The 25,392-nt window shown below is 39.1% G+C and overlaps 2 protein-coding genes and 1 pseudogene across 2 annotated transcripts in view; all 3 read left to right on the top strand.

Moving 5' to 3' along the window:
• LOC137261065 (mitochondrial potassium channel ATP-binding subunit-like) overlaps nt 1-6,823 on the top strand; it is a 28,853-nt gene extending 22,030 nt beyond the window's left edge. The window contains exons 15-17 of the mRNA XM_067798727.1: nt 545-603; nt 1,232-1,320; nt 4,572-6,823. Coding sequence (XP_067654828.1) covers nt 545-603; nt 1,232-1,320; nt 4,572-4,676 — 253 coding nt within the window. The 3' untranslated portion in view covers nt 4,677-6,823. The remainder of the gene's footprint in view (nt 1-544; nt 604-1,231; nt 1,321-4,571) is intronic.
• The window catches only part of LOC137261071 (ADP-ribosylation factor-like protein 1), a 382,131-nt gene that overhangs the window by 205,519 nt on the left and 151,220 nt on the right, over nt 1-25,392 (top strand). The window lies entirely within an intron of this gene.
• The window catches only part of LOC137261062 (uncharacterized), a 37,215-nt pseudogene continuing 22,011 nt past the window's right edge, over nt 10,189-25,392 (top strand).

Raw genomic sequence — 25,392 nt, 5'->3', positions numbered from 1 at the left:
GAACTTGAGTTCATGTGGCTTATGGTCAAAAGGGAGATTACTGTGGTTTCTTTTCTTTATGTAAATTAATGTTTGATAACCAACCTATTGCTAACTGGCTATTTGTTGGACCAAACTAGCTGGCCAATATCTGTAACTTTGTGCATTAGTTGATGTGGTCAGAGGGGAGATAACTCAAAATATTTTTTATCCCCTGTAAGATTAAATAAAAAAAGTTAAATGTTCCTCTGGTATCGGTGCGTAACAATTTTTTATTGCCACTTGGCCGTGTCCCTATCATACATGAACATCCAACTGTGCCATTGGGAACCGATGACATGAGTCAACCAAGTCAGTGAGCCTGACCACCAGATCCCATTAGTTGCCTTTTTTGAGAAGCATGGGTTATTGAAGGCCTTTTCTACCTTGGACCTTCATGGGTCGCTGTCGACTTAAGCCAAATATTGGGCTCTGAGGGGAATTTTGATAAATCTTTACATATTCAAGTCACCATGTACTATGTTCATCTAGGCATTCTTTAATTCTTTCTTTATGTCACTTTTAGTGCTCTTGATGCTGAATCTGAGAGAGTTGTTCAGGAAGCTTTGGATAAAGTCATTAAAGGTACATTCCCATATATGATTTTGGTGTGACAGAATTGGTTGAAGATACCAGTATGTATTCAAGAAAATTAATCTCACTTCTGAATGTGGTGTGAATGTTGTCTTTTAGATAGGATTGGCTATTCCTATTAATCGTAAGGATCAATAATCAACAACCAAGTGATTTAAGCCACATCAACAGTTTTTGAGAGCTATTAAATGGTTCATTAATCCAGTATTGATCAATCACCAATAAACATCACAGAAGTAACTTTAACGTTTAGATTTGTTTAAAATAAGTTAATATATTTCTCTTAATGGATGACACATTTATGAGTGGATTGGAGACAAAATTGGGGCTCTGAATATTATAGGAATAGCTAATGAATGGAAATTTTGTGTGTAAATTATCATTTCTTTTCATCACAAATGCTTATGCAAGATATTATTGATTGCACAATTTTCATATCAAGAATGTTTAATAATTTTTTCCCATTGATTGTAGTTCTCATTGCTGATATTTTCAGTCAGCACTACTTCTGGATAGTGACTGAGCAGATATCCTTCACACACCACTTACATCAAAACAGGCAGTTCTATTTTGCTTTCTCCACATAATTCCTGTTTTTAGCACATATTTCCTGTTTCAGGCCGAACAGTGTTGGTGATTGCTCACAGGCTCAGCACAATAAGAGATGCTGATGTCATAGCAGTTGTTTCACATGGAAAGATTGTTGAGGTTGGTTTTCAGTTAAATTTCACCCCATCCTGAGGAAAAAATGTGCTTGTTATCATGTACAGTCCGTTTGACTCAAATGACCTATGAATTGCAATCTAGCTCAAAAACTAATAAACATATAATACTCAAAGAGACATTGATCATATTCAAAACACCAGACCAATTCTGTGTGGCTCGTGCAGAATTTATGTCCTGAAAATAAAAAAGTTATTTAACAAACTGTCATTGAAATATTTACACATTTCACTGCTTGTTGCGAGGGAGGAGTACAAAGAAAAGGACAGCCAGGCATGGGAGAAAGAGCTAGAATTTGCACAGCACAGGTTAATAACTTGTTGGTGCTTGTGTACATGCTACTGAAACATCTGGCTGTCCCTTTCTCTGCACTCCTTCCTCGTAAATAGTAGTGAACTATTTTAATGATAGTTGATAAACAACTGACAACTGTTTTTATATTAATTGGTCTGATGTTTTTAATCATTATCAGCGTTGCATTAAGCATTGTATGTTTATTAGGTTTTGAGTTAGATTGCAATTCATCGGTTCGCTTTCGAGCCATACAGTGAGTAGTGTCTTTTGTCCATTTGAGCCAACAGTATATTGGTGTCATCAGAATAGCTTTATTTTCTACCCAATAAGTTGTTAGGTAGTGTTGAGACACCTTTGGTCAGCTCCAGTACAGTCATGGCTAACAACTGACCATAAGAATATCCAGAGTATCTGGTTGTTTGTATGTTGGTCATTAAATGTTGGATACGCCAACATTCCAGTTACATCACAATATTACGTGCATAATAAAGTCTAGACCAGACAATCCGGTGATTGACATCATGAGCATCAATGTATGCAATGAGGATGGGATGACATATGTCAGTCAGGCAGAAAAACTGGTGACTGATATATTTAGTTGTTTCTTATGGCAAGCAAGCAGTGGTGAAGAACAGTTTTAACTGGACTGGTCAGTTTAAATTGGGCTGTTAGTGAAGTGCAAGTTGTGAAAGATCAACACTGATTCTGAGGTTTTGTTTGAAAAAGTAGGCCCATGGCAGAGGAAAACTGGGGATTGTTTGAAAACGTAGGCCCTTGGCAGAGGGAAATTGGGAGTTGTTTCAAAAAGTAGGATCAGGGCAGAGGGAAATAGGGGATTGTGTGGACTGATTCTTATGCTGTTGGTCACTGGATTGTTTGTACCAGACTTGATTATGTGGATGCATGTTAGGTTATATACTATCCGTCAAAAGTTTAGACTCATTGATAATGCTCATTACATGTTATGTATATATATGTATATGTAATATAGTTACTTCGAAGATAGATTTCTCCAATAACTTGGGGGAACAAACAGTAAATCTTATGCAGGTGGCATGCATGAAGATTATGCATCAAATTGCTAAAAAACATGCTATTATCATACATTTGAACAGCTGCATTTTAGTGAAAAGTTTTGTTAAGAATTCACCAATTTTTACTGAGTTCTATTATTTATTGAACTGACGACAGTAATCAAAACAATTTGTTTTACCGTAAACAGTACCTTTAAATAGTGTGGAATATTTGGCAGAATGTAGTTTAGAGCAGTTGCCTGAAGTAAGTGGCTTGTATGTACACTAGTGAGTCTAAACTTTTGATGGGAAGTAAATTAAAGAATTTTAAATCCTATTGTTACATTGAACTGGTGTTGCACCTGTAATATAGTACCAGATTTTGAGTTAGTTTTTATGTTTTGCTAAACTGGAATAGGTCACAAAAAATGGTTTCAAGGAAAAAGCTTTTTGCTTGCCAGGACTGCTTATTGATATGTGTCACTTGAAGGCACAATTCTCTAAAAATGCATAATGCATTTCACTCAATAATACTAACTACCAACTCTCAGGGAACCTACCATATAATTTATTCCCCCCAAAATTACGTATTTAGATTACATTACAATATCAAAAATTTTGAATGAATTAATGCTACATTATATTAAATTGACTCTCACGCCCTCTACCGGCTGAACATAATTTCAAGTGAATCCTATTTAGTTATGTCCCTTAGAGTGCTGTTTGTGAATGTCATATTCACAACTTATGATTGGAACCAGTTAAGCGAACACCAACAACAGTGCATGCAGTTTTCAATGTACAAAGCAATCGATTATCAAGCAAATTTTATCTGTTTGGGAGGCGTTCGCCTCAAAGTTTCAGTTATCGATTTCAGGCAAGTCATAGGGGATAATACATCTTTCATAACATCAGTAGGCAACTAAAGTGAGTGCATAAGACCCAATGTATAAAATATAGGCCAAATTATTGTCGAAAATGTGTGACATTGTGCTATATATGCCTAGTCTTGTGTTTGAGTTGCCAATTAAATGGTGATGTGAAAGACGCATGCGAAGTCTGCAGGCGAAATAAACACTCGTCTGTTTAGATGTTTGTTTTAACTTGGGTGACCTGTTTGCAAGATAGCCAGATTACGTACAGATCACACAAAATTAACTTCCCATAAAAATAACCCTCAAACAAATGAGGAAATACACACACTGAAATGTTTGAGCATGTCCTGCCTCATTGTAAATGCTACCAACAACACAGAATGGTGCTCATGAATTTACTGGACAGTAACACACACCTAACACTACTAGTACTCCTAAACCCAAACCTTCAAAGCCTTGCATATACTTTTAGGGCGTATATAATCCCACATTGACCAACTAGTCCCAACCTTAACAAAAACAACCAAAAACATATAACCTGACCAGAAACCATACATAAACAAAAGATAAAACAAACAAAACAAATACTAACCACCCTGTAGTCTAAGCATCCCTTGCACTTCTGACAAATTTAGAAATTTCATTATTCAACCCTAACACCCCCTTCAGGTTACCATATCTTTTGATCAAATCAACCATCTTTCAATGAGAATACATCAGAAAGAGCACATTGAATCTCCAAACCATCATCATCATTGTGAAATCTTTAGTTTCATAGAAATGGTTTTGCTGATGCTGTGGAATATCCCAAGCTATATTTGTCTTCTTTGTCAAATTCAGTTGTAATTAGTTAAAATATCAAATAGTCACTGTGCAGAAGTAAATTAAAGGGAGAAAACACTGTTGTCTTGTGCCCATTTCCTGTCATTTTATGGATCTATTGTCTGTTGGACATTAATCTCATCCTTTCTGACAAAGTGTTAGAAAAATTAGAATTGCCCTTACTTTGACTTCTACTTTTCCCTTTTCTCCAAGTGTGTCTCTTTGTCCTCAGATGGGCTCCCACAGCAAGCTGAAAGAGAAGAAAGGCCTGTACTGGGAGCTGATCAGGCAGCAGGAAATGGAGGAAGAGCTGGAACATCGACAACAGAGTGGATAATCATACAACACCATAGCGTCATTTGTGTTTCTTGTAGGACTGGCTACCAAAGTATATCATAGCAACCGATAATCGTCATGTAAAGATTATCTATTAATTACGGAAGGATTAATTATTAATATGTATCAGTCATAACTTCAAGCAAAAATGTCAGAAAGAAATTATTTTATTTCACATCACTGCTGAATGGTGGCATGTTTTTAAGACTACAGAATACCAGACACCTGCCATCTCTAAAAGCATGCAAGTTTACGTTTAGTTAGGTTTAGGGTTAGCGTTAGGGCTGGGGTGATGTGATATCACTTGAGGTAAAGACTCAACAAAGACGACCTACTCACATCGTCAGTTATGGGAGAGAACTCCATTAAAGCTCTATACAATACATGAGACGTTACTGATTGTTGTGTACATGAAGTCACCATATATTCACATAACATGTCACAAAACAATATGGCTGGTCAGTATCCTGTATTCTGCAGGTGCACCATTCAGCATCCTGAAGCAGGCCATGAGTAAATTCCTAAATTGGTATATAATGTGTGAAAAAATCAAAATTCTTTTCTATCTGAAAACTTAAAGTACAATATTACCATTTACATTGTTTTCATTTTGATTATCATTATTAATATTTTCTATTGTTCTCAATTCTGATTATTTATGTTTTTAGCCAGTCCTAGTTTCTTTATTTACATTTAAATCTTGAGAGTCACTGGTCCTTTAGTGATATTACAAGCCAGGCAGCCAAACTCGGTGGTCAGGCTTGCTGACTACCCTGACACATCTCATTGTATTCCATTTGCATAGATTGATGCTCATGATGTTAGTCACTGGATTGTCTGGTCTAGGCTATTATGTACCGACTGCCACCATACAGAATCACAGAAGTTTATTCCAATGTCTATGGATTCAGACCCCAACTTCGATGTGAGATACTGAGTGACTGGGAGCAGTCTTTAATTCTGATGTTGAGTGTCTGTTAAGTTATAATTTACCCAGTGTGCAAATTAGCCACTGGCCCACCAGGATGTGGCTAGTAAAAATCCAGTCGGGCCCAAATCTCCACAACTGTAGTCTCAACCGACTGGTGAAATTTCATGGAGTTGTCTTATAAGTCCTGCTGACTTGTTAGTTGAATGCACTTTTAAATCATGCACAATTATGACCTTATCAACTGTTCGTCATATTAACAGTTTAATGATGACACAAATGTCTACATTCAAATTTCGGGCTGGTGAACTATTTTTTGGGGCTGGTAACTTTCTGGCAATGCTTGCCCAACTGGCTAGGAAAATTTTGAAACTATATCACACATTGATTTTACCTATATTGAAGAAAATGAGAAAGTATGAAATCAGGCATCACCTGAATGAGTGTATCCACAAGGTCACGTGTGATAGTAATCAGTGAGTTTAGATTTACGCCGCTTGTAACAATATTCCAGCAATATCACAGCAGGGAACAACACAGATGGGCTTCACACATTGTACAAATATGGGGAATCAAACCAGGGTCTTCACATGACAAGCAAATGCTTTAACCTCAAGGCTACCCACCGCAGCCCCAATCATCACACAGTGTGATCAGTGAGAAGTCATCTGTTCACGACTACCTTTTTGAAGGCTTTTTATTCCCCACTATGATTTTTTGTAAAATCTTTGTGATGGTAACTGTCTAAACAACTAAAACGACAAAACATGTGGACTATATATAGCATATGTGGTATGCAGTGTCAAAATCATTCTTGTTACGTTTGTGTATTTATTGTTGAAAAATCAACATGGATAAGTTGTAACAAGTTATGGAAATGAAGTGTATAGATGCAAGTATTTATGACATATGATGTAATGATATGATGTTTTATATATAAACAAGATACACATTAATGAATTGTTTGCAAATGTACAAGGCCAGGAAATATATGGAAAATGTTCCTTGTCATAGTTTGGAGATACAATTTGTCTCAGTGCTCTTGTTTTTTCAGAGTGATGCTTGGTACTAAATTTCTATCTGCTGCAGACAATTTTATTTGATTTACCTTTTGCGATGAGAAACATTTGTAATATGCTTTCCACAGTCTTAGTGATGGAATAACCATGTACAAGAACGATAATAGAAATGTAGAATAAAGAAGATTTTTTCTCCCATCAGAAGAGACTGTTTTGCTAACACAGAACATATATTTATAAAAACTAATTTTGGATGGTTGATGTACATTTTCTGAATCACACATGCATAGGCTTGGAGCTGGATATCAATCCCCATAAAAAAATTGTCACAGTGATAGTGAAGGGAATTTATCCCAGTTTCACACAACTCCTTTTCTTAATTGATCATACAAGTTCTTCACAACTGCCATGCCAGTGATGAGGTGGGTTCCCTCTACTGAGATGCCAACCACTCTGATTTTGGAGAATGGAGAGTTCAAATACAAAATCAATGATCTCATTTGTCTATAGAAAAACTCCATTTTAAAAAATAAAACAAATGTGTCCCGACTCGATTATATACAGACCGCCACCATATAGCTGGAATATTGCTGAGTGCTGCGTAAAACTATACTCTTTTACTCACTCAGTAAAGATTTTCATTGACCTCCACCCATAAAATTGGCCTAGAGCCCATCGTACGGTCACCCTAAACTCACATCTTTTGTTAGCAAGGAATGACTATGCTTTCATTTGATTCAGGGTTGGCATCTCTGCCTAGAGCTTTCAGATTTCAGTCTGATGGAGTCTGATCAAGTTTGTATAGCTGATGCTGTAGGAAATAGGAAGCAGTATTCATGTACTGCAGTCATAGCACAGATTTATTTAGTCTTATAACATTGGTGTTATTTGGAAGATGTTTCACAAAGGGTTGTCCCAAAAGTTGGTTTTACAGACTATACACTGCTATACTGTCCAGTTGGAAGAGCACCTTTTCTCCCCTTTTCACATCTCTTAGGGCTTATTTCTGTCAGTAATTAGCTGAACAGTGCAGCATAATGGTCATTTGAGGTAGTCTTACACAATGACACCCTGAGTATCACTGGATACACATGACATGGGCCATCCACTTGACAGGCCATCCATTGCCTTGTTTGGTTATGTTAGGTTTTCAGGAACTCATGCTTGCCACAAAAGGTGACAATACTTTCTGCAAGTGGCGTTTTAGAAGTTGGTATGATAAGGATGAAGACTTTCATGGATAGACGACTTCTTTCTTGGTGGATGCGACGTTTCGATGTAGATTCTAACACCATTATCAAGCCAAAGATACCATTGTTAGAATCCACAATGAGACGTTGCATCCACCACAAGAAAAAATTGTCTGTCCATGAAAGTCTTCATGCTTGTGACTATACTAGTCATAAGAGATACCTAACGGGATTGGGTGGTTAGGTTCGCTGACTTAGTTGATATGTGTCGTCAGTTCCCATTTGTGCAGATTGATGCTTATGCTCAGAATGAGTGAGTGAGGTGAGTTTTATGCCACACTCAGCAATATTACAGCCATATGGCAGCGTCATGCTCAGAAACCAGTAATAACCTGAACCAGACATGACCTTGCCATTTGGTCGTTAATGATGATCCGATATTTGTTAACTGTGGTCGGATTCACTACTGGCAAAGTGGGATTAATTCACTTCTCTGATGCTGGTGTGACATGCCACCAAGGATAATTAGTTCTGTGACTCACTGGAGCCCAACAGAATATACTGCTATGGCAGCTGCAACAGGATAACCATATAACTGTGCAAACACATGATGAGCTGTCCGAAGAGCTTGCATTTGACCAGTCTCTTCTGATTTCAAAGTGAAAATAGCCTGGTCATGTGATATGCAAATTAGCCCTTTGCAGTTGAGTTATGGTATGTCCTTCCTGCATCGTCAAAACTCAGTCTACCACCAGACTATGTGGATGAGACAAGTTTTAGTGTCCATCTTGATACAGACAGGAGCTCCTTGCTACCAAAACAATGACATTCTCTTCTAGTTTTACCAGGTGAGCAATTCACTACACTGATTTCAGTAAAGGTTGCCACTTTTGCACTATTCTTAATATATGGAAAGACTGTGAAAATTTGTCTGATTTATATAAAGGTATATCATAGTCTGATCTGCTTGAGTTCAAACTTTGATTGACATGTATACAAGTAATTTAATTTGTCTCAGTGTCATTTGTCATGACATGATAAACTTATATTAAATTTTAAATAGTTTCTTCACACACTTAAACTGAATTTGTTATGTGACTCAGTTAAACATTAAATAACTAAATGGTTAAAGATTTCAGTGTCAACAGTTCTTTTATCCCTCATATTTAGTTAGTCTGTCATGAGAGAGATTTCCTGACAGAATAGAAATATCAAAACAATGTCTATCTGTATGTTCACAGTACTTAGGTACATGTATTTCGATGTGTGTTATTACATGTACTATTTGACAGGACGCCAGGCCAATAAAAACTGTGATCTATAGACACAAGACAAACCATTTTACATCCAACTGTACAGACATTAATCAGCCTCATGTAGAAGTCATATTTCAATCATGCTAACTTGTAATCCAAGCTAATTTTCCAGTTCAGAGCTGATTGTTTTGTCCAATAACACTGCCAGCATTATTTGCCATCAGTGAGAAGACCACATCAAAGTTCTCGCATGAATCTTCACAGTTTTCATGTGTGGGGTGGAAGAGTTGTCACATATTTTCGTTCTGCATGAGTGGATTCTTATGACCTCTAAAAATGACCTCTGAAAAAGAGCAAAAGTGATGTGTGCATCACCCTCTCTCAAGAGTGTGACACAGATTCTCAATTCATTGTTAAAACTCGTTAAGGAGTTTTGATCAGACCGCTTTCACTCATGTGATGCAAAATCATTAAGGTCGTTTAGTATCCTCTGTGACCACAAGGTCATCATGAATTAATGACCATGCTTCATCTTCTCCCATCTCACTGCCAAAGACATAATCTGACACAAAGACATAATCTGACACAAAGACATAATCTGACACAAAGACATAATCTGACACAAAAACATAATCTGAAACAAAGACATAATCTGACACAAAGACATAATCTGACACAAAAACATAATCTGACACAAAGACATAATCTGACACAAACACAGAAAACAATGGTCTGATCTTTGTTCATGACATGTACATTAAGCACAGTTTCACATAAAACAACTGTACTCTGATTTGTTCCAAATGTATGACAATGTTCTGTGAATGTCAGAGTCTGTACAGACTATCTGGTATAAATGCATCTGAGATGAAAATAATAGCAGTGACATAGTCAGATAGCTTGACCACCTGATCCTGTTTGTTGCATCTTACAACAAGCATACCTTTTAAGGAGTCATTCATGTATATCATTCACTTATTGACATTCACCTGAAACAGGTTGTTTAAAAAAATTCTTAAATATATTTTTGAATCCCTAAAACCTGAAGTTAACTACCTCATCTGACTACGAGTGTGACACTGATAAGAGATGTTGTCGCTTCACAAGTTACTTCCCCTTGTAGCCCAAAACAGAAAGTAGGAGTTACTTCCTTGTTACCTAACGAGACAGAGACATCTCTCTGTACGTTCTTCACATTTTACAAGGTAAATAATACCGATATTCCTGATTGTTACATGAAATAACCTTCATTTACTCACCATTGTTTATAGCAACGTTGAAAAATATTGGAAAACCAATGATGACATTATCTGTAAAACGATGAAATTTTGATCGAAATATGGGTGATGTAGAAGATTGCAATGGTATTTGATTTCAGTAAGTGATATGTTAATGTATATTTAATAAATAAAAAAAAACACTTTAGAGGTATTTCTAACAGTTACTATAATCTGAGACATTAAGAATTATTACAACGAACCTGTTGTTTGTTCGTGCCCATGATATAATATTGAAAATATAACATGATCTGGGACAATTTCTCCTTTGTTAATGAAAATACCAGTCCATTCAAGGCAACAAAGGAGAAATATTTTATAATCGAAAGGTGGCAATTGGCTGCAGTTGGTGTTTGAATTAACTGAAATCCTACAGATCTTGTTGCTGCACAAGTTACTTCCCCTTGTAGCCCAAAGCAGAAAATACGATTTACTTCCTTGTTACCAGTACATGTGAGACATTTGCACTATACGTTATTCACACTTTACGGGTTAAATAATAAGTACAAATAATGCTGACTGTCGCATGAAACCACCTTCAGTCATTCATCAGACCGCTAACTATACATACAGGTTATCATACGAGTGTCACGGTTTTGGGATGATGAATATCCTGCATTGGAAATAAACATTGTATTTAGTGAGCCATGGCAAGCATGAATACATAGTGTTTATTCCTAATGCAGGATTTAAACCACAATAAAAGACACATGAGTGTGATAACCTATTTATCATTTAATGCCATTCTTACTTTATAAATACAGTGGAAGCTGTCAAAACCGGCATCTGTCAAATCTGGCAATCATCCCCATTCATGATTTGTACATTTACCATCAGCTCTACATTGCAGCACTTTGTCTAAACCGGATATTTCTTCAGTCCTAATGAGTGCCAGTTTAGACAGCTTCCACTGTATAAAAAAACATGCGATTTCAACTGACACAAATCAACAACCTAAAGCTGCTTCTTAGGACTGATAAAAACTGAAGCCGCAGGTAGCACAATCAACATAAACGAAGGGCTGGATGTTCCATTACACACAAGCAGTCTGGAAGAAGGTACAGAAAGTTTGTTTGACTTGTGCTTAAAAGGACACTCCAGATGTCAGGCTGTTGGTCTGGAGAGCCATGGCCCTGCCTCTGGTTCCTGTCATCATTGACGTCTGGTTCCATGCCCTGGAGGATACCCCGCCAGGTGAAGCAGTGGACAACTTCAGTGACTACATCATATCCTTCTGGTTGGAAGGAGACCATGGGAGGGCAACGTGGAACCATCACAGCACCGAATGGCCACGTACGACAAACCACGTCAAGCGCTGGCATAGACAACTCAGAATTTTCAAAGAGAATCATCCAAACTTAAATAAGATCATAGACTTCACCCCACCCTGACAAATAACAACTTTTGCGTTTTCAATGATGATAGTTTCTTACACAACTTTTTTGGGTGGAGTCCGGAAATGTTCAAATATAAGAAAGCTGTTGTGTATTAGTAAATGATAAACATGTGTGTTATTTATATTTATGTGGCAATTTTGTACAATGATAAAATTTGCAATTCATCAGTCCGTTTCTGACTCAAACGGACTGTACATGACAAGCAGCAAACAAATTGCTCCTGGGGAAACTATTCTAATGAAGGCCTCGACTGTAATTAATTATATACTAATCAGCAATCAAGGATATGTTTATTTGTTATAGGAAGCTGGGTTGAAATCAAACTAATCCTGGAATCTGAAATGTTATCTATGGAGGAAACTAAGATATTTTGAATGATGGAAACTTCCATAGAGGGAAGTCAGCAGCAGGGGCGACAACCCACTACAACACCAACACCAGATGTCTCTGTGGCTACACCTTCCACAGATACTCTCATTACCACAGATGCACAACAGCAGCGGGGACAGCCCACTACAACACCAACACCAGATGACACTGTGGCTGGACCTTCCACAGATACTCTCATTGCCACAGAGGGAAGACAGAAGCAGGGGAGACAACCCACTCCAACACCGACACCAGGTGGCGCTGTGGCTGGACCTTCCACAGATACTCTCACTGTCACAAGGGCAAGACAGAAGCTGGGGAGACAACCCACTCCAACACCGACACCAGGTGGCGCTGTGGCTGGACCTTCCACAGATACTCTCACTGTCACAAGGCCAAGACAGAAGCGAGGGAGACAGCCCACTATAACACTGACACCAGTTGCCGCTGGGGCTACACCTTTCACAGATACCCTCACTGCCAAAAGGCCAAGATGGGAGCAAGGGAGACAACCCACTACAACACTGACATCAATTGATGCTGTGGCTGGACCTTCCACAGATACTCTCACTGCCACAGAGGGAAGACAGCGGCGAGGGGTTCAATCCTTGTCTACAGCCACCCACTACTACCTACCAGGTGAGGCTGTTTCCAAACCCTGCATATGTATCTCTTTTTAGGAAAATGAAAATAGTGCGTTTGTGCCTGTCTGTCTGTGTTTGTGTCTGTGTCTGTCTATGAAAAGAATCAAGGCACCAAATATTCACCAAGTTTCCTTGGTTGTATAACAGTCGTGTGATCTTGTGTTCAGACTGACTATTTACAATTTCGTTATGTTTTTGGATTGCCAGAATCAGAACTGTGTCTTCAGGTTTGGCCAAAGTTGGTACCATGTTGTTGTCTGACCTCGTGCCCAGAGTTCAGGTCACGAAACAGGTGAAGTTAAGCAACGTCGAGATCCGACAGTCCTTAGATGGGTGACTGGGCTCGGCGAGTTGACTCCTGAGAGTTTCAAGGATTTGGTCCTGCCCCAAAACGAAGCACATTTGATATATGTGGTCTCGTCTTAGGCAAGTGAGTTTGTTCAACAAACCCTGTTGCCTCTGTTCACCCAGCAGAAAATGGGTAACCGGTGAGAGAAAGTCATGTGACTATAACCTTCTAGCACCTAAAAGATAGCATGGGTTATCCGGGGAAATAATAACCGCTTTGAGCATGCCCCTCCTTGGAGTGGAATTCAGCGCATTACAAATACCATTATTATTACAAACTGACTTCTGGGTTTTGCGTCATTTCTGGATCTTTTCTCATTAGTATGGTAAACATGGATGACTTATGTCATTCCTTTATCTGTGTATCCCACTTATTAAGAAATTACAAGTCTCAATAAGCAGATTTTATATTTCAGTGGGTTGTAATGGATTTCTTTTTCCTTTCTTCAACCCAGGTTCTTCAGTTTCACATTATGACTTGTCCAACTCCTCCAACATTGCAGTCGGCAACAGCGGCCATCGAGGCTGTATATCACAAGGTGTGATAAATAGAGAAAACCATTTGCTATGTATAACTAACCTGCGCTTTGTCATACAACACTTGTTCTGAAGTTGTTTGATTAGGGTTACATCATCCTCAGTAAGGCTTCAAAAGGTTTCATGGTTCACATGTAGAGAGCTTTCAACTGTCTGCTGCAGACATGAGCTGCAGAAAAATGACCCACTGTATATAAACAACCGATGCTTCTTCCATGCTGAACCAATTTGTACCCATATTGATTTCCTGTAAAATATCAGCAGTAAATATGGTGTTCAGAATTATCTTGAAATCAGAATGAAGTCAGACCTTGAATTTCAGTTTCAATTTTATTTTTTTCGTATTTTCTCCAGAGAGTCTCAGCACAAGGATCAAGCAGCTGGGCGGTATGTTCGTGCAAACCGGTGCTCTCCACAAAGCTGAAGAACTTCTGAAGAGACACCGCCACGTTTCAATCTGTGGAGCCCCAGGAGATGGCAAGACTACTGCTGCTCTCAGGATCTGTGAAACGTACATGAAGAAAAACTATCAAGTATTGTTTGTAGAAAATGTTGAAGGGTTTGACATTGATATCGTTATTGAGCGAAAGTGTGACACGTTGGTTGTGTTTGATGATATCTTTGGTTCTGTTGTATTTCCTAGCAGCTTGGAGAAATTACAGAAAGTGTTCAGTGCCTTGGTTGATATTTTACTTTCCCTGACAAGAGACGAGGATCTAGCAGCCAAGGGAGAAAGAAAGGAGAAAGTGAAGACAGACATGATGAAGAAGGAAGATGAAAAGCAAGATGAAGACGTAACGACAAAAAAAAGCAGTTACAAACTTCGCATCATTTTGACATCCAGGAACTACAACTGGAATGAGGGATGTGCAAAACTATATCAGTTCAAAGTAAGTCTATTTAAACCTGAAAGTGTTGTTGATATGATAAAGACATATTTGACCACTGAAGAAAAGAAACAGATCATGACATTGTTCAGCAAGAGAAGCCAGATCTGCAGTATCTCCGATACAGACATGAAAACTGTTACAGAGTTAAAGGACAGCATGTTTGGATATCCTTTGACCTGTAAACTGTACTTCACCAACCCAGCGTTCCAGATGTACAGTCTTGGGGACTTTTTTCTGAAACCAGTGACATACCTGAGAGGTGACCTTGACACCATTGTCCGTGAAGGCAGCAGCAGATCGACTGCTCTGATTCTCCTGGTCCTGTGTGGAGGAAAACTGGACCTTGCCTCCTTGACGATGGGAACAGATAAGAAGGTCATAGATTTGTTTCATGTTGTGAAGGAGAAGGTAGCAACATACACTGATACGGACATAGAAAGAGAGATAAACAATTTCACCGGCACCTACTGTGTCGTGGAGAATCATGTCGCCTCCTTTTCACATCCAGCCATTCACGATGCTACCGCGTGTGCTTTGGGAAATCTGAACAGTGTTTTATTAGTCAAACACTGTTCCCTTCAGTTTTTGTATGAAAGAGTTAGACCTAGCATGACTGATGCTCGACAGACAACCCAAACTGATGATGTGACAAGCATGATCTACATCACTTCTCGTCTTTACCCATTGATGATCAAGAGGCTAGTGGAGGGTATCCGTGAAGATTGCTTCAGATGGACAGTAGGCCACTCTGTGTTCAGAATCGATGAATTAGCATCGTCGCTGATGACGGAACTGGCAAATGACTTGCCTCATATAGTCCATCGAAAGGACAGCACATCTGGTGAATGTTTTCTATACTGGACTTCCCTGTCTAATAATGATTTACTGTTCACACAGTCACTATTAGTGATGATGAAAAAGGAAAATCTTTTCCCTGAGGATGTCAAAGACCTGTATGACAGTATCACAGGATGTATAAAGGCTGGACATCTGAGGAACCTGCAATGTATTGTTGATGTGCTAAAGAAGCATGGTGAATATGATGCAGACAGAAGGATGGCAGGAGGCAAAACATTGCTTATAATTGCTGCAGAGGCCGGACAGCTGGATGTGTTCAACTTTCTACTGCAAGAAGAAGCAAATGTTTCAGTGACGGACTGGAAAGGAAACAGTTGCCTCCACCATGCGTGTATTTCAGGAAAAAGAGATATTGTGAAAGTTGTTGTTGAAAAGTTTCCAGATATGATTGATGATTGTAATCATAATGGATTCACATCTGCGTTGTTGTGTTCTGAGACAGGACAGGAGGAGATCCTCAAGTTCCTGATATCACATGGCGCCTCTCTTTCTGTTAAGACATTTGAAGGTTTCAGTTGTTTACATAAGGCATGTTCAAGCGGTCATTTTTCAACTGTCCAATATTTGTTGTCTTGTGAAATTTTCAACATTAATGGTGGAACATTATCAAACACAACCCCGATTATGATGGTTGCTGAAAATGGAAACTCTGATGTTTATCACCTTCTTGTGTCAGAGGGAGCTGATGTGTCTCTTACAGATACGATGGGCAGAGATTGTCTCATGAATGCGTGTAGGGAAGGTAACATGTCTATAGTTAAGCACTTACTGTCCTTGAAAACAATCAACATCAACAGGAGAGATGGCAGCAACATGACACCAGTCATGATAGCAGCTGAGGCCGGGCACTCTGATGTTTATGACCTTCTTGTGTCAGAGGGAGCTGATGTGTCTCTTACAGATGAGATGGGCAGAGATTGCCTGATGTATGCATGTCTGAGAAGTAACATGTCTATAGTTAAGCACTTACTGTCCTTGAAAACAATCGACATCAACAGGAGAGATGGCATCAACATGACACCAGTCATGATAGCAGCTGAGACCGGGCACTCTGATGTTTATCACCTTCTTGTGTCAGAGGGAGCTGATGTGTCTCTTACAGATAAGATTGGCAGAGATTGTCTGATGTATGCGTGTAAGGAAGGTAACATGTCTATAGTTAGGCACTTACTTTCCTTGAAAACAATCGACATCAACAGGAGAGATGGCATCAACATGACACCAGTCATGAAAGCAGCTGAGGCCGGGCACTCTGATGTTTATGACCTTCTTGTGTCAGAGGGAGCTGATGTGTCTCTTACAGATAAGATGGGCAGAGATTGCCTGATGTGTGCATGTCTGAGAGGTAACATGTCTATAGTTAAGCACTTACTGTCCTTGAAAACAATCAACATCAACAGGAGAGATTGCAGCAACATGACACCAGTCATGATAGCAGCTAAGACCGGGCACTCTGATGTTTGTCACCTTCTTGTGTCAGAGGGAGCTGATGTGTCTCTTACAGATAAGATTGGCAGAGATTGTCTGATGTATGCGTGTAAGGAAGGTAACATGTCTATAGTTAGGCACTTACTTTCCTTGAAAACAATCGACATCAACAGGAGAGATGGCATCAACATGACACCAGTCATGATAGCAGCTGAGGCCGGGCACTCTGATGTTTATCACCTTCTTGTGTCAGAGGGAGCTGATGTGTCTCTTACAGATGAGATGGGCAGAGATTGTCTGATGTATGCATGTGAGGAAGGTAACATGTCTATAGTTAAGCACTTACTTTCCTTGAAAACAATCGACATCAACAGGAGAGATGGCATCAACATGACACCAGTCATGAAAGCAGCTGAGGCCGGGCACTCTGATGTTTATCACCTTCTTGTGTCAGAGGGAGCTGATGTGTCTCTTACAGATAAGATGGGCAGAGATTGCCTGATGTGTGCATGTGAGGAAGATAACATGTCTATAGTTAAGCACTTACTGTCCTTCAAAACAATCGACATCAACAGGAGAGATGGCATCAACATGACACCAGTCATGATAGCAGCTGAGACCGGGCACTCTGATGTTTGTCACCTTCTTGTGTCAGAGGGAGCTGATGTGTCTCTTACAGATACGATGGGCAGAGATTGTCTGATGTATGCGTGTAAGGAAGGTAACATGTCTATAGTTAGGCACTTACTTTCCTTGAAAACAATCGACATCAACAGGAGAGATGGCATCAACATGACACCAGTCATGATAGCAGCTGAGGGAGGGCACTCTGATGTTTATCACCTTCTTGTGTCAGAGGGAGCTGATGTGTCTCTTACAGATGAGATGGGCAGAGAGTGTCTGATGTATGCATGTGAGAGAGGTAACATGTCTATAGTTAAGCACTTACTGTCCTTGAAAACAATCAACATCAACTGTAGAGATGGCAGCAACATGACACCAGTCATGATAGCAGCTAAGGCCGGGCACTCTGATGTTTATCACCTTCTTGTGTCAGAGGGAGCTGATGTGTCTCTTACAGATAACGAGGGCAGAAACTGTCTGATATGTGTATTTGAAAGTGCCAGTGAGTTTAGATGGCTTTTCAAAACCTCAGATTGTATGGCTATTATTAGACACCTTCTATCTGTGAAAACAATCAACATCAACTGTAGAGATGGCAGCAACATGACACCAGTCATGATAGCAGCTAAGGCCGGGCTCTCTGATGTTTATCACCTTCTTGTGTCAGAGGGAGCTGATGTGTCTCTTACAGATAAGATGGGCAGAGATTGTCTGATGTATGCATGTGAGGGAGGTAACATGTCTATAGTTAAGCACTTACTGTCCTTGAAAACAATGAACATCAACTGTAGAGATGGCAGCAACATGACACCAGTCATGATAGCAGCTGAGGGAGGGCACCCTGATGTTTATCACCTTCTTGTGTCAGAGGGAGCTGATGTGTCTCTTACAGATGAGATGGGCAGAGATTGTCTGATGTATGCATGTAAGGAAGGTAACATGTCTATAGTTAAGCACTTACTGTCCTTGAAAACAATCGACATCAACAGGAAAGATGGCATCAACATGACACCAGTCATGACAGCAGCTAAGGCCGGGCACTCTGATGTTTATCACCTTCTTGTGTCAGAGGGAGCTGATGTGTCTCTTACAGATAACGAGGGCAGAAACTGTCTGATATGTGTATTTGAAAGTGCCAGTGAGTTTAGATGGCTTTTCAAAACCTCAGATTGTATGGCTATTATTAGACACCTTCTATCTGTGAAAACAATCAACATCAACTGTAGAGATGGCAGCAACATGACACCAGTCATGATAGCAGCTAAGGCCGGGCTCTCTGATGTTTATCACCTTCTTGTGTCAGAGGGAGCTGATGTGTCTCTTACAGATAAGATGGGCAGAGATTGTCTGATGTATGCATGTGAGGGAGGTAACATGTCTATAGTTAAGCACTTACTGTCCTTGAAAACAATGAACATCAACTGTAGAGATGGCAGCAACATGACACCAGTCATGATAGCAGCTGAGGGAGGGCACTCTGATGTTTATCACCTTCTTGTGTCAGAGGGAGCTGATGTGTCTCTTACAGATACGATGGGCTTGTCTGATGTTTGCGTGTAAGGAAGGTAACATGTCTATAGTTAGGCACTTACTGTCCTTGAAAAGAATCGACATCAACAGGAGAGATGGCATCAACAGAACACCTGTCATGATGGCAGTTCAAGCCCAACACTCTGATGTTTATGAGCTTCTTGTGTCAGAGGGAGCTGATGTGTCTCTTACATGAAACAAGGGCAAAGACTGATGAGATGTAATGGAATGGAAATTTCATCTTCACCTAGGATAATCTCGAAAGGAATCAAGACTGAACACTGAAGCTGAAATAATAAATGCGCAGTGTCTCGTGTTGAAATATCTAAAAAATTATATATTTTTTATAAACTGGTATGGACATTTAGCAACATTTCAGTTCGGCAGACGATTGCCACAATTCAACTGCATTCTCTCTTTCAGAGTGAGTGAGTGAGTGAGGTTAAATTTTACGCCGCTTTTAGCATTATTCCAGCAATATCACGACGGGGGTCAACGGGAAATGAACTTCGCACATTGTGCCCATGTGGGAACTCTCTTTCAGAAATGTCAGGGAATGTCAGAAATACTCAAAACACCATTTTCAGTTTTTATATTTCTGTAGTAAGCCATTTTTGGCAACTTCATACATTTAATAATGTAACTATTTGTATCCAGAGCTTACACTATGGTGTCATTCCAGTGATTTTCCAGGGAACCAATCATCAGTTGAATGGCCCCATTTGCAAACAATTTGTATAGGATGTTTAATGAAATGATGTAAGTCCTTCATACATGAGAAATGTGAGTGTGCAAGATAATGAGAATGACTCATTATTGCTTTACCCCGTTCCCAAAAATTCGCTCCCAAAACTTTGCTAAGATTATTTTAAGTGTTGTGTCATTTTGAGATTTGTGTAGGTTTATTTGTAGTGATTGTTGGAGGCAGGAACAGATTGAAACGGTCATGAAATACTGAGTGCTGGTGTGGCAGATCTCAAACAGAGGTGTGATTTCGAGTTACATCCTCTTACGTAGAAGATTTGATCATTCCAGAGAATTTTATGATGTGTCAGTTTGGAGATGGTGGGCTGTATAACAGAGACAGGATGGCAATGTGAGGCTTTTAATGATTGGAATTACCTTCTTGCCAACTGGAGAACAACAAAATTCCTGACAGGTTCGAGGAACACCTAATTTCCATCAGCAGAGTATTTGGAAGCCGCGGAGGCTGAGTGGGTTAGATGGCTGACTTTGTGTGCTGACCATAAGGTGCCTGACTCCTGGTTGTGGGTTCGAATCCCGGATTGTACTTAACCCAGATATATTTGTATTTCCTTATTTGTTTCAGTGTATCATGTTCAATTTTAACTGATTGTGTTTAGTTTGTAGTTCTGTACAAAGTGGTTTTAGAGTAAAACCCCCTGTAGTAAAGCAATACAGAACCAAACACGCTAATGTTTTACAATGAATGTTGTACAGATTTGCTGTTTTCCCTGTTTCTACTTCTCCTTGGCAACCTGCTAACCTTTCTTTTGTATTTTAATTCACAAATCTGTGTAAAGTAGTTTGTTATATTGTCAGAATCATGCAGTGTACAGTGTTCAGCATTAAGCAAGTAGGTCATGTGTTTATGAGAACGGTTTTCATCGATATTATTTTTGATTATGTTATGGAATTTAACAGAATTTTACATCTTTCCAACCAACATGTAAATAGTTCTGACAAGCATGATCACAGTACTGATGAACATGATCACAGTAATGACGAATATGGTCACAGTACTGGCGAACATGGTCACAATACTGATGAACAATGTCACAGTACTGGCGAACATGATCACAGTACTGGCGAACATGATCACAGTTCTGACTAACATGTTCACAGTACTGACTAACACAGTACTGATGAACAAGGTCAGAGTACTGACCAATATATGCATAGTACTGTTCACACTGGGCTTCATGTTGACCCACCTGGCATGGTATTGACGAACATGAGTTGGGATTTTCAATATGTTTATTCATCCCGTATATTTGATGTTGTTGTAAGATAATGTCTCCATGTGCGAATGACACTAAGTCTCCTGGGCACAGTCCTGACAAACATGACCACCATTGTACCTATGAACATGGACGGATTGTGTGTTTATGTATTTACTTTTTATATTTGTATATATTTATGCATGTAACGTTGTAATGTGATAATATATTCAGATTACAAGCATGGGCAAAGTACTGACAATGGTAAACACAGCACGACCCACCGTGGTCAGGTCCTGGTAAACATGACCACCATTGTATGAACATGGAGAGATTCTGTGTTTACATGTTTGTACTTTACATATGTTTATGTATATAACGCTGTAATAGATTATGTATTCAGATAGGGATCACAGGCATGATACTGAAATTGTGAGCACCGCATGAAATAACATGGGCGGGTAATGACAAACATGACCACCACTGTAGCTGTGAACATGGACAGATACTGTCATATGTCAAGACAGTGCTGGGTGTTTGCGTCTTAACCTTTTCTGACCATCATGGGAACATGGACAGATACTGTCATATGTCAAGACAGTGCTGGGTGTTTGCGTCTCAACCTTTTCTGACCGTCATGGGAACATGGACTTTTTTATTTTACACATGTCTATACATATAAAACATTGCAATGCGATAATGTATTCAGATGAGAAGCACGGACATGATACTAACAATGTGACCACAGCACAAACTAACATGGCCGTAGTCCTGACAAAGATGGCCACAACTGTACCTTAGAATGTGGACTGACTGTGTGTTTGTGTGTTCACTTCGTTTTATTTTACATACGTTTATGCATGTAATGTTGTAATGAAATACTGATGTTCATAAGGATATGTTGACCGATGTGGGAACATTGAGAGATATTGATGTTGATAAGCACAGTGCTGACCAACACTGACATGGCACGAATACACTGACTGACTATTGATCTGTACAGTTGTGATGAATTAATGTGTCAGTAATGTCACAACCTCTGCTGCCAAATCATCACCTGTGTTGTTCATTGACACCCCTGGATAGAAAACATGGACACAGTTTTGACCAGCATGGTCTGATCCAGGATCACACAGGATAAGGGATAATTTACAAAGTAGGTCAATCACCATCACCTTTAAAATCCTGACACTTCGGTGTTGCTGGTTTGTCAAGTTACACCTTAGAAAATGAACACAAAACAGGCAAAAAGACATCTTTTGTTGGCTTTTATTCACAACAATCTCTTATAATAAAAATTACTGACAAGCATTGTTGGTAAAATATCAGTCACATGAGATAAGCACCTTTTGACTTCATTCAAGCAACTTATTGAATCATCTACCACGTTTGTCAACTGAAGGAAAAGGGTCTCCATCACTGCCAGACAAACAAAAGAAAACTGTGGAGATCTAGAGTTAGTGATACAAATGAAAACACACAGTCCAACTTGTGGGCATTTACAGCAAGATTGAAGTGAGACAAATCATTTGACATATTCCTGCCCTCAATCAATGTCTTCTTCCTGCTTTGACATGTTTTCATTGACAATTATTTGAATGAAACAGTCTAGAACTCAAACATGTTACTAATAAGCACAAATGATAACAGGCAATGTTAAATATACAAGTTAGCACACTGGATTAACAACATGAACCAATGCATGACATTTTTTCATGGCGTAATTTATGTCAAAACCATCGAAGTAGCATTACATCACACACTGGAGTATCATGTACCAAACTGGTGTAAAACATGACATTTTGTCACAACACATTATTCAAGACATCAGGCATGTTAACCTAAACATGACTGAATACACAGAACATCTGACAATACAGTCTCCATATCACCACTGCCTTTCGGTAATCCCATGGTCCTTATTACCCACCCGTGGTTTTCATTGTCATTTTATCAACCAGTTTAACCTTGACATTGAGAAAAGAGGAAGGGAGGTAACTCATTACCCAGAAACCATAGTCAGCAGTTAGTGTCATTTGACACTGAGTCATCTTTTCCATCAACTGATTTTCAGTTTTTCAATACTGAATTTCTCAAGAGCTACATACTCAAAGGGACCGGACTGAATGTTGTTAATATTGTCAAGGCCGTGGCTTTTTGTAAGTCACATTCTGTTGGGTATATTAGAGGTAAAAATGGCAGAAGTCCTCATAAGACTGACGGGATTCAGAGTTAGTATAGGGTTACTGAAATAAAAGATATATGATATGGAGGACAAAGAGGTTGCATAATATGTTTCAAGACATCATACTATGCAGTGACATGACACATGGCTAACATGGCTTGCTTATACAAGGTGATGTGTTCTGACACATTGTGTGCAGCACATGTTGTAACACAGTCTTGTGTCATAATATTCACACATACAATGTTGTGATGCATCATGTGACCAAACTGAAATAACACGCAACATGTAAAACTCCACAACCAACATGTACCAAATGCCACTATGAAGCTTAAATGAAGTACATGTTGAAAAAAACCCAAAAACAGTGACACCAGATGTTACCGTATCTCAGAATTGTCTCTGGGAGGTTTAACCTCTTGTTAACGCTGTCCTCAGCTGTATTCTTGCTATATGATGGCAGTCTGTGAATAACAGAATCTGGACCAGACTATTCTGTGATTGATGAACATCATTCTATGTAACAGGACATCATAGTGATGGATTTAATGCCACTTTGACCGGTATTTCACTGAATGTATGTCTCAATGGTGCCAGAAAGGCACCAGGTACAGATGTGAAACACTTTGCTAAAGTTGATGAGCAGATATAGACGATATCAAAGATTACATAAACTTCATATTTGAACTTATCAAACTAGAACTGGACACTAACATTAGGCTAAACGGACTTTCAACTTGTGACACATGAAGCTCTTATGAAGTACTTGTTGATGAAACTCAAAACGACAGTTATAGTCTGGTTCATAATTATTGAGAATTTTTCTTCTTACTTTGAGCTATCCTAACACCTCAACTGATTCACTGATACTTAAAACTAAGTAATGGTATAAGGGAGGTAACTCATCTTGGCCTACTGAGTATAGTACAATTAGAGTTACCTCCCCTGAATTTGTAGCAGACGTCATTTTCCTCAGCACTGTCAATAATGTCTGCTGAAGATAAAAGAAGGTTGATTTTTGAGTTGTGTAATCAAGGAATTGATGATGTAAATACATTGGCAGAGAGAACAGGAACTCCTCTTTCTATTGCGTATAGGATTATGAAGAATTTTAAAGAGGGAAAGGATTTTGGGCACCAGAAAGGAGCAGGGAGACCCAGAAAATTGGACTTCTCAGATCGCGTCCGGCTGGGAAGTTTAGCGTCTAAAAAGCAAAGGGCAAGCATCTCCAACATCAGGTATGAAATGATAGAAAGGGGATCAACAGTTGTATCAAAATCTACAGTTAGAAGAAATTTGATTGATCTTGGATGGGAGAAAAAGACTGGAATTCCTTCTCCTCTCATGAAACAAGAACATAAAGACAGGCGTGTTGAGTGGTGTTTGGCACATGAAAACTTTGACTGGGAAAATGTGATTTTTACTGATGAAAGCTCAATATGGGTATATCCCAATAATGTGAAAATATGGACAAAGTCTGCGTCAGCACCGTTGTATCGACGACCTAAATACAGCCCAAAGTTTCCTGTATGGGGAGGGATATCCTTATTAGGAACGACCCCGCTGTGTGTGTTTGAGGGAAATCTGACAAGTCAACGCTACACTAACATATTAGATAATTTTCTCCTTCCAAGTGCACATGTGTTTTATGGAAATGACCGGATTTTGCAGCAAGATAATTATCCTAAACACACCGCAAAACATGCCAAGCAGTGGTTTCAGGAGAAAAATGTGACTGCATTACCATTTCCTGCATATAGTCCTGACTTAAATCCCATTGAGAACATTTGGGGGATGATGAAGGAATGTGTGAATCAAAAGGGGTTGACAAAAATTGAAGACATGAAGAGAGAAGTGGTCCGATACTGGGACAGCATAACTCACGAGACACTAACCTCTCTGATAGGAAGTATGCCTACCCGTCTTAGACTGTGCCATGAAGCTCAAGGAGATTTGCTAAAATATTAAATTGTTACCTACACAACATGAAAAGGTCAGTTCACTTTCACAATACATTCAATTTTATCTGATTTGTTCTCGTTTAATAATAAGAAATGCTTTAGCTATTCTCAATAATTTTGAACCATACTGTATTACCAACCACAATGTATCTTAGAATTGTCTCACAGACATTTAATAATGCTTTCCTAGGCAATATTCCTACTATGTGATGGTCGTCTGTAAATAACAGAATCTGGGCCAGACAATGACGTGATTGATGTACATCAGTCTGTGTAATAGGACACTATAGAGATGGATTTAGTGAAACGTTGAAC

The sequence above is a fragment of the Haliotis asinina genome, chromosome 14 (assembly GCF_037392515.1).
Source record: "Haliotis asinina isolate JCU_RB_2024 chromosome 14, JCU_Hal_asi_v2, whole genome shotgun sequence".
In the NCBI taxonomy this organism is placed as follows: domain Eukaryota; kingdom Metazoa; phylum Mollusca; class Gastropoda; order Lepetellida; family Haliotidae; genus Haliotis; species Haliotis asinina.
The sequence above is the reverse complement of the archived record's forward strand: the minus strand, read 5'-3'. Positions and strand labels throughout refer to the sequence as shown.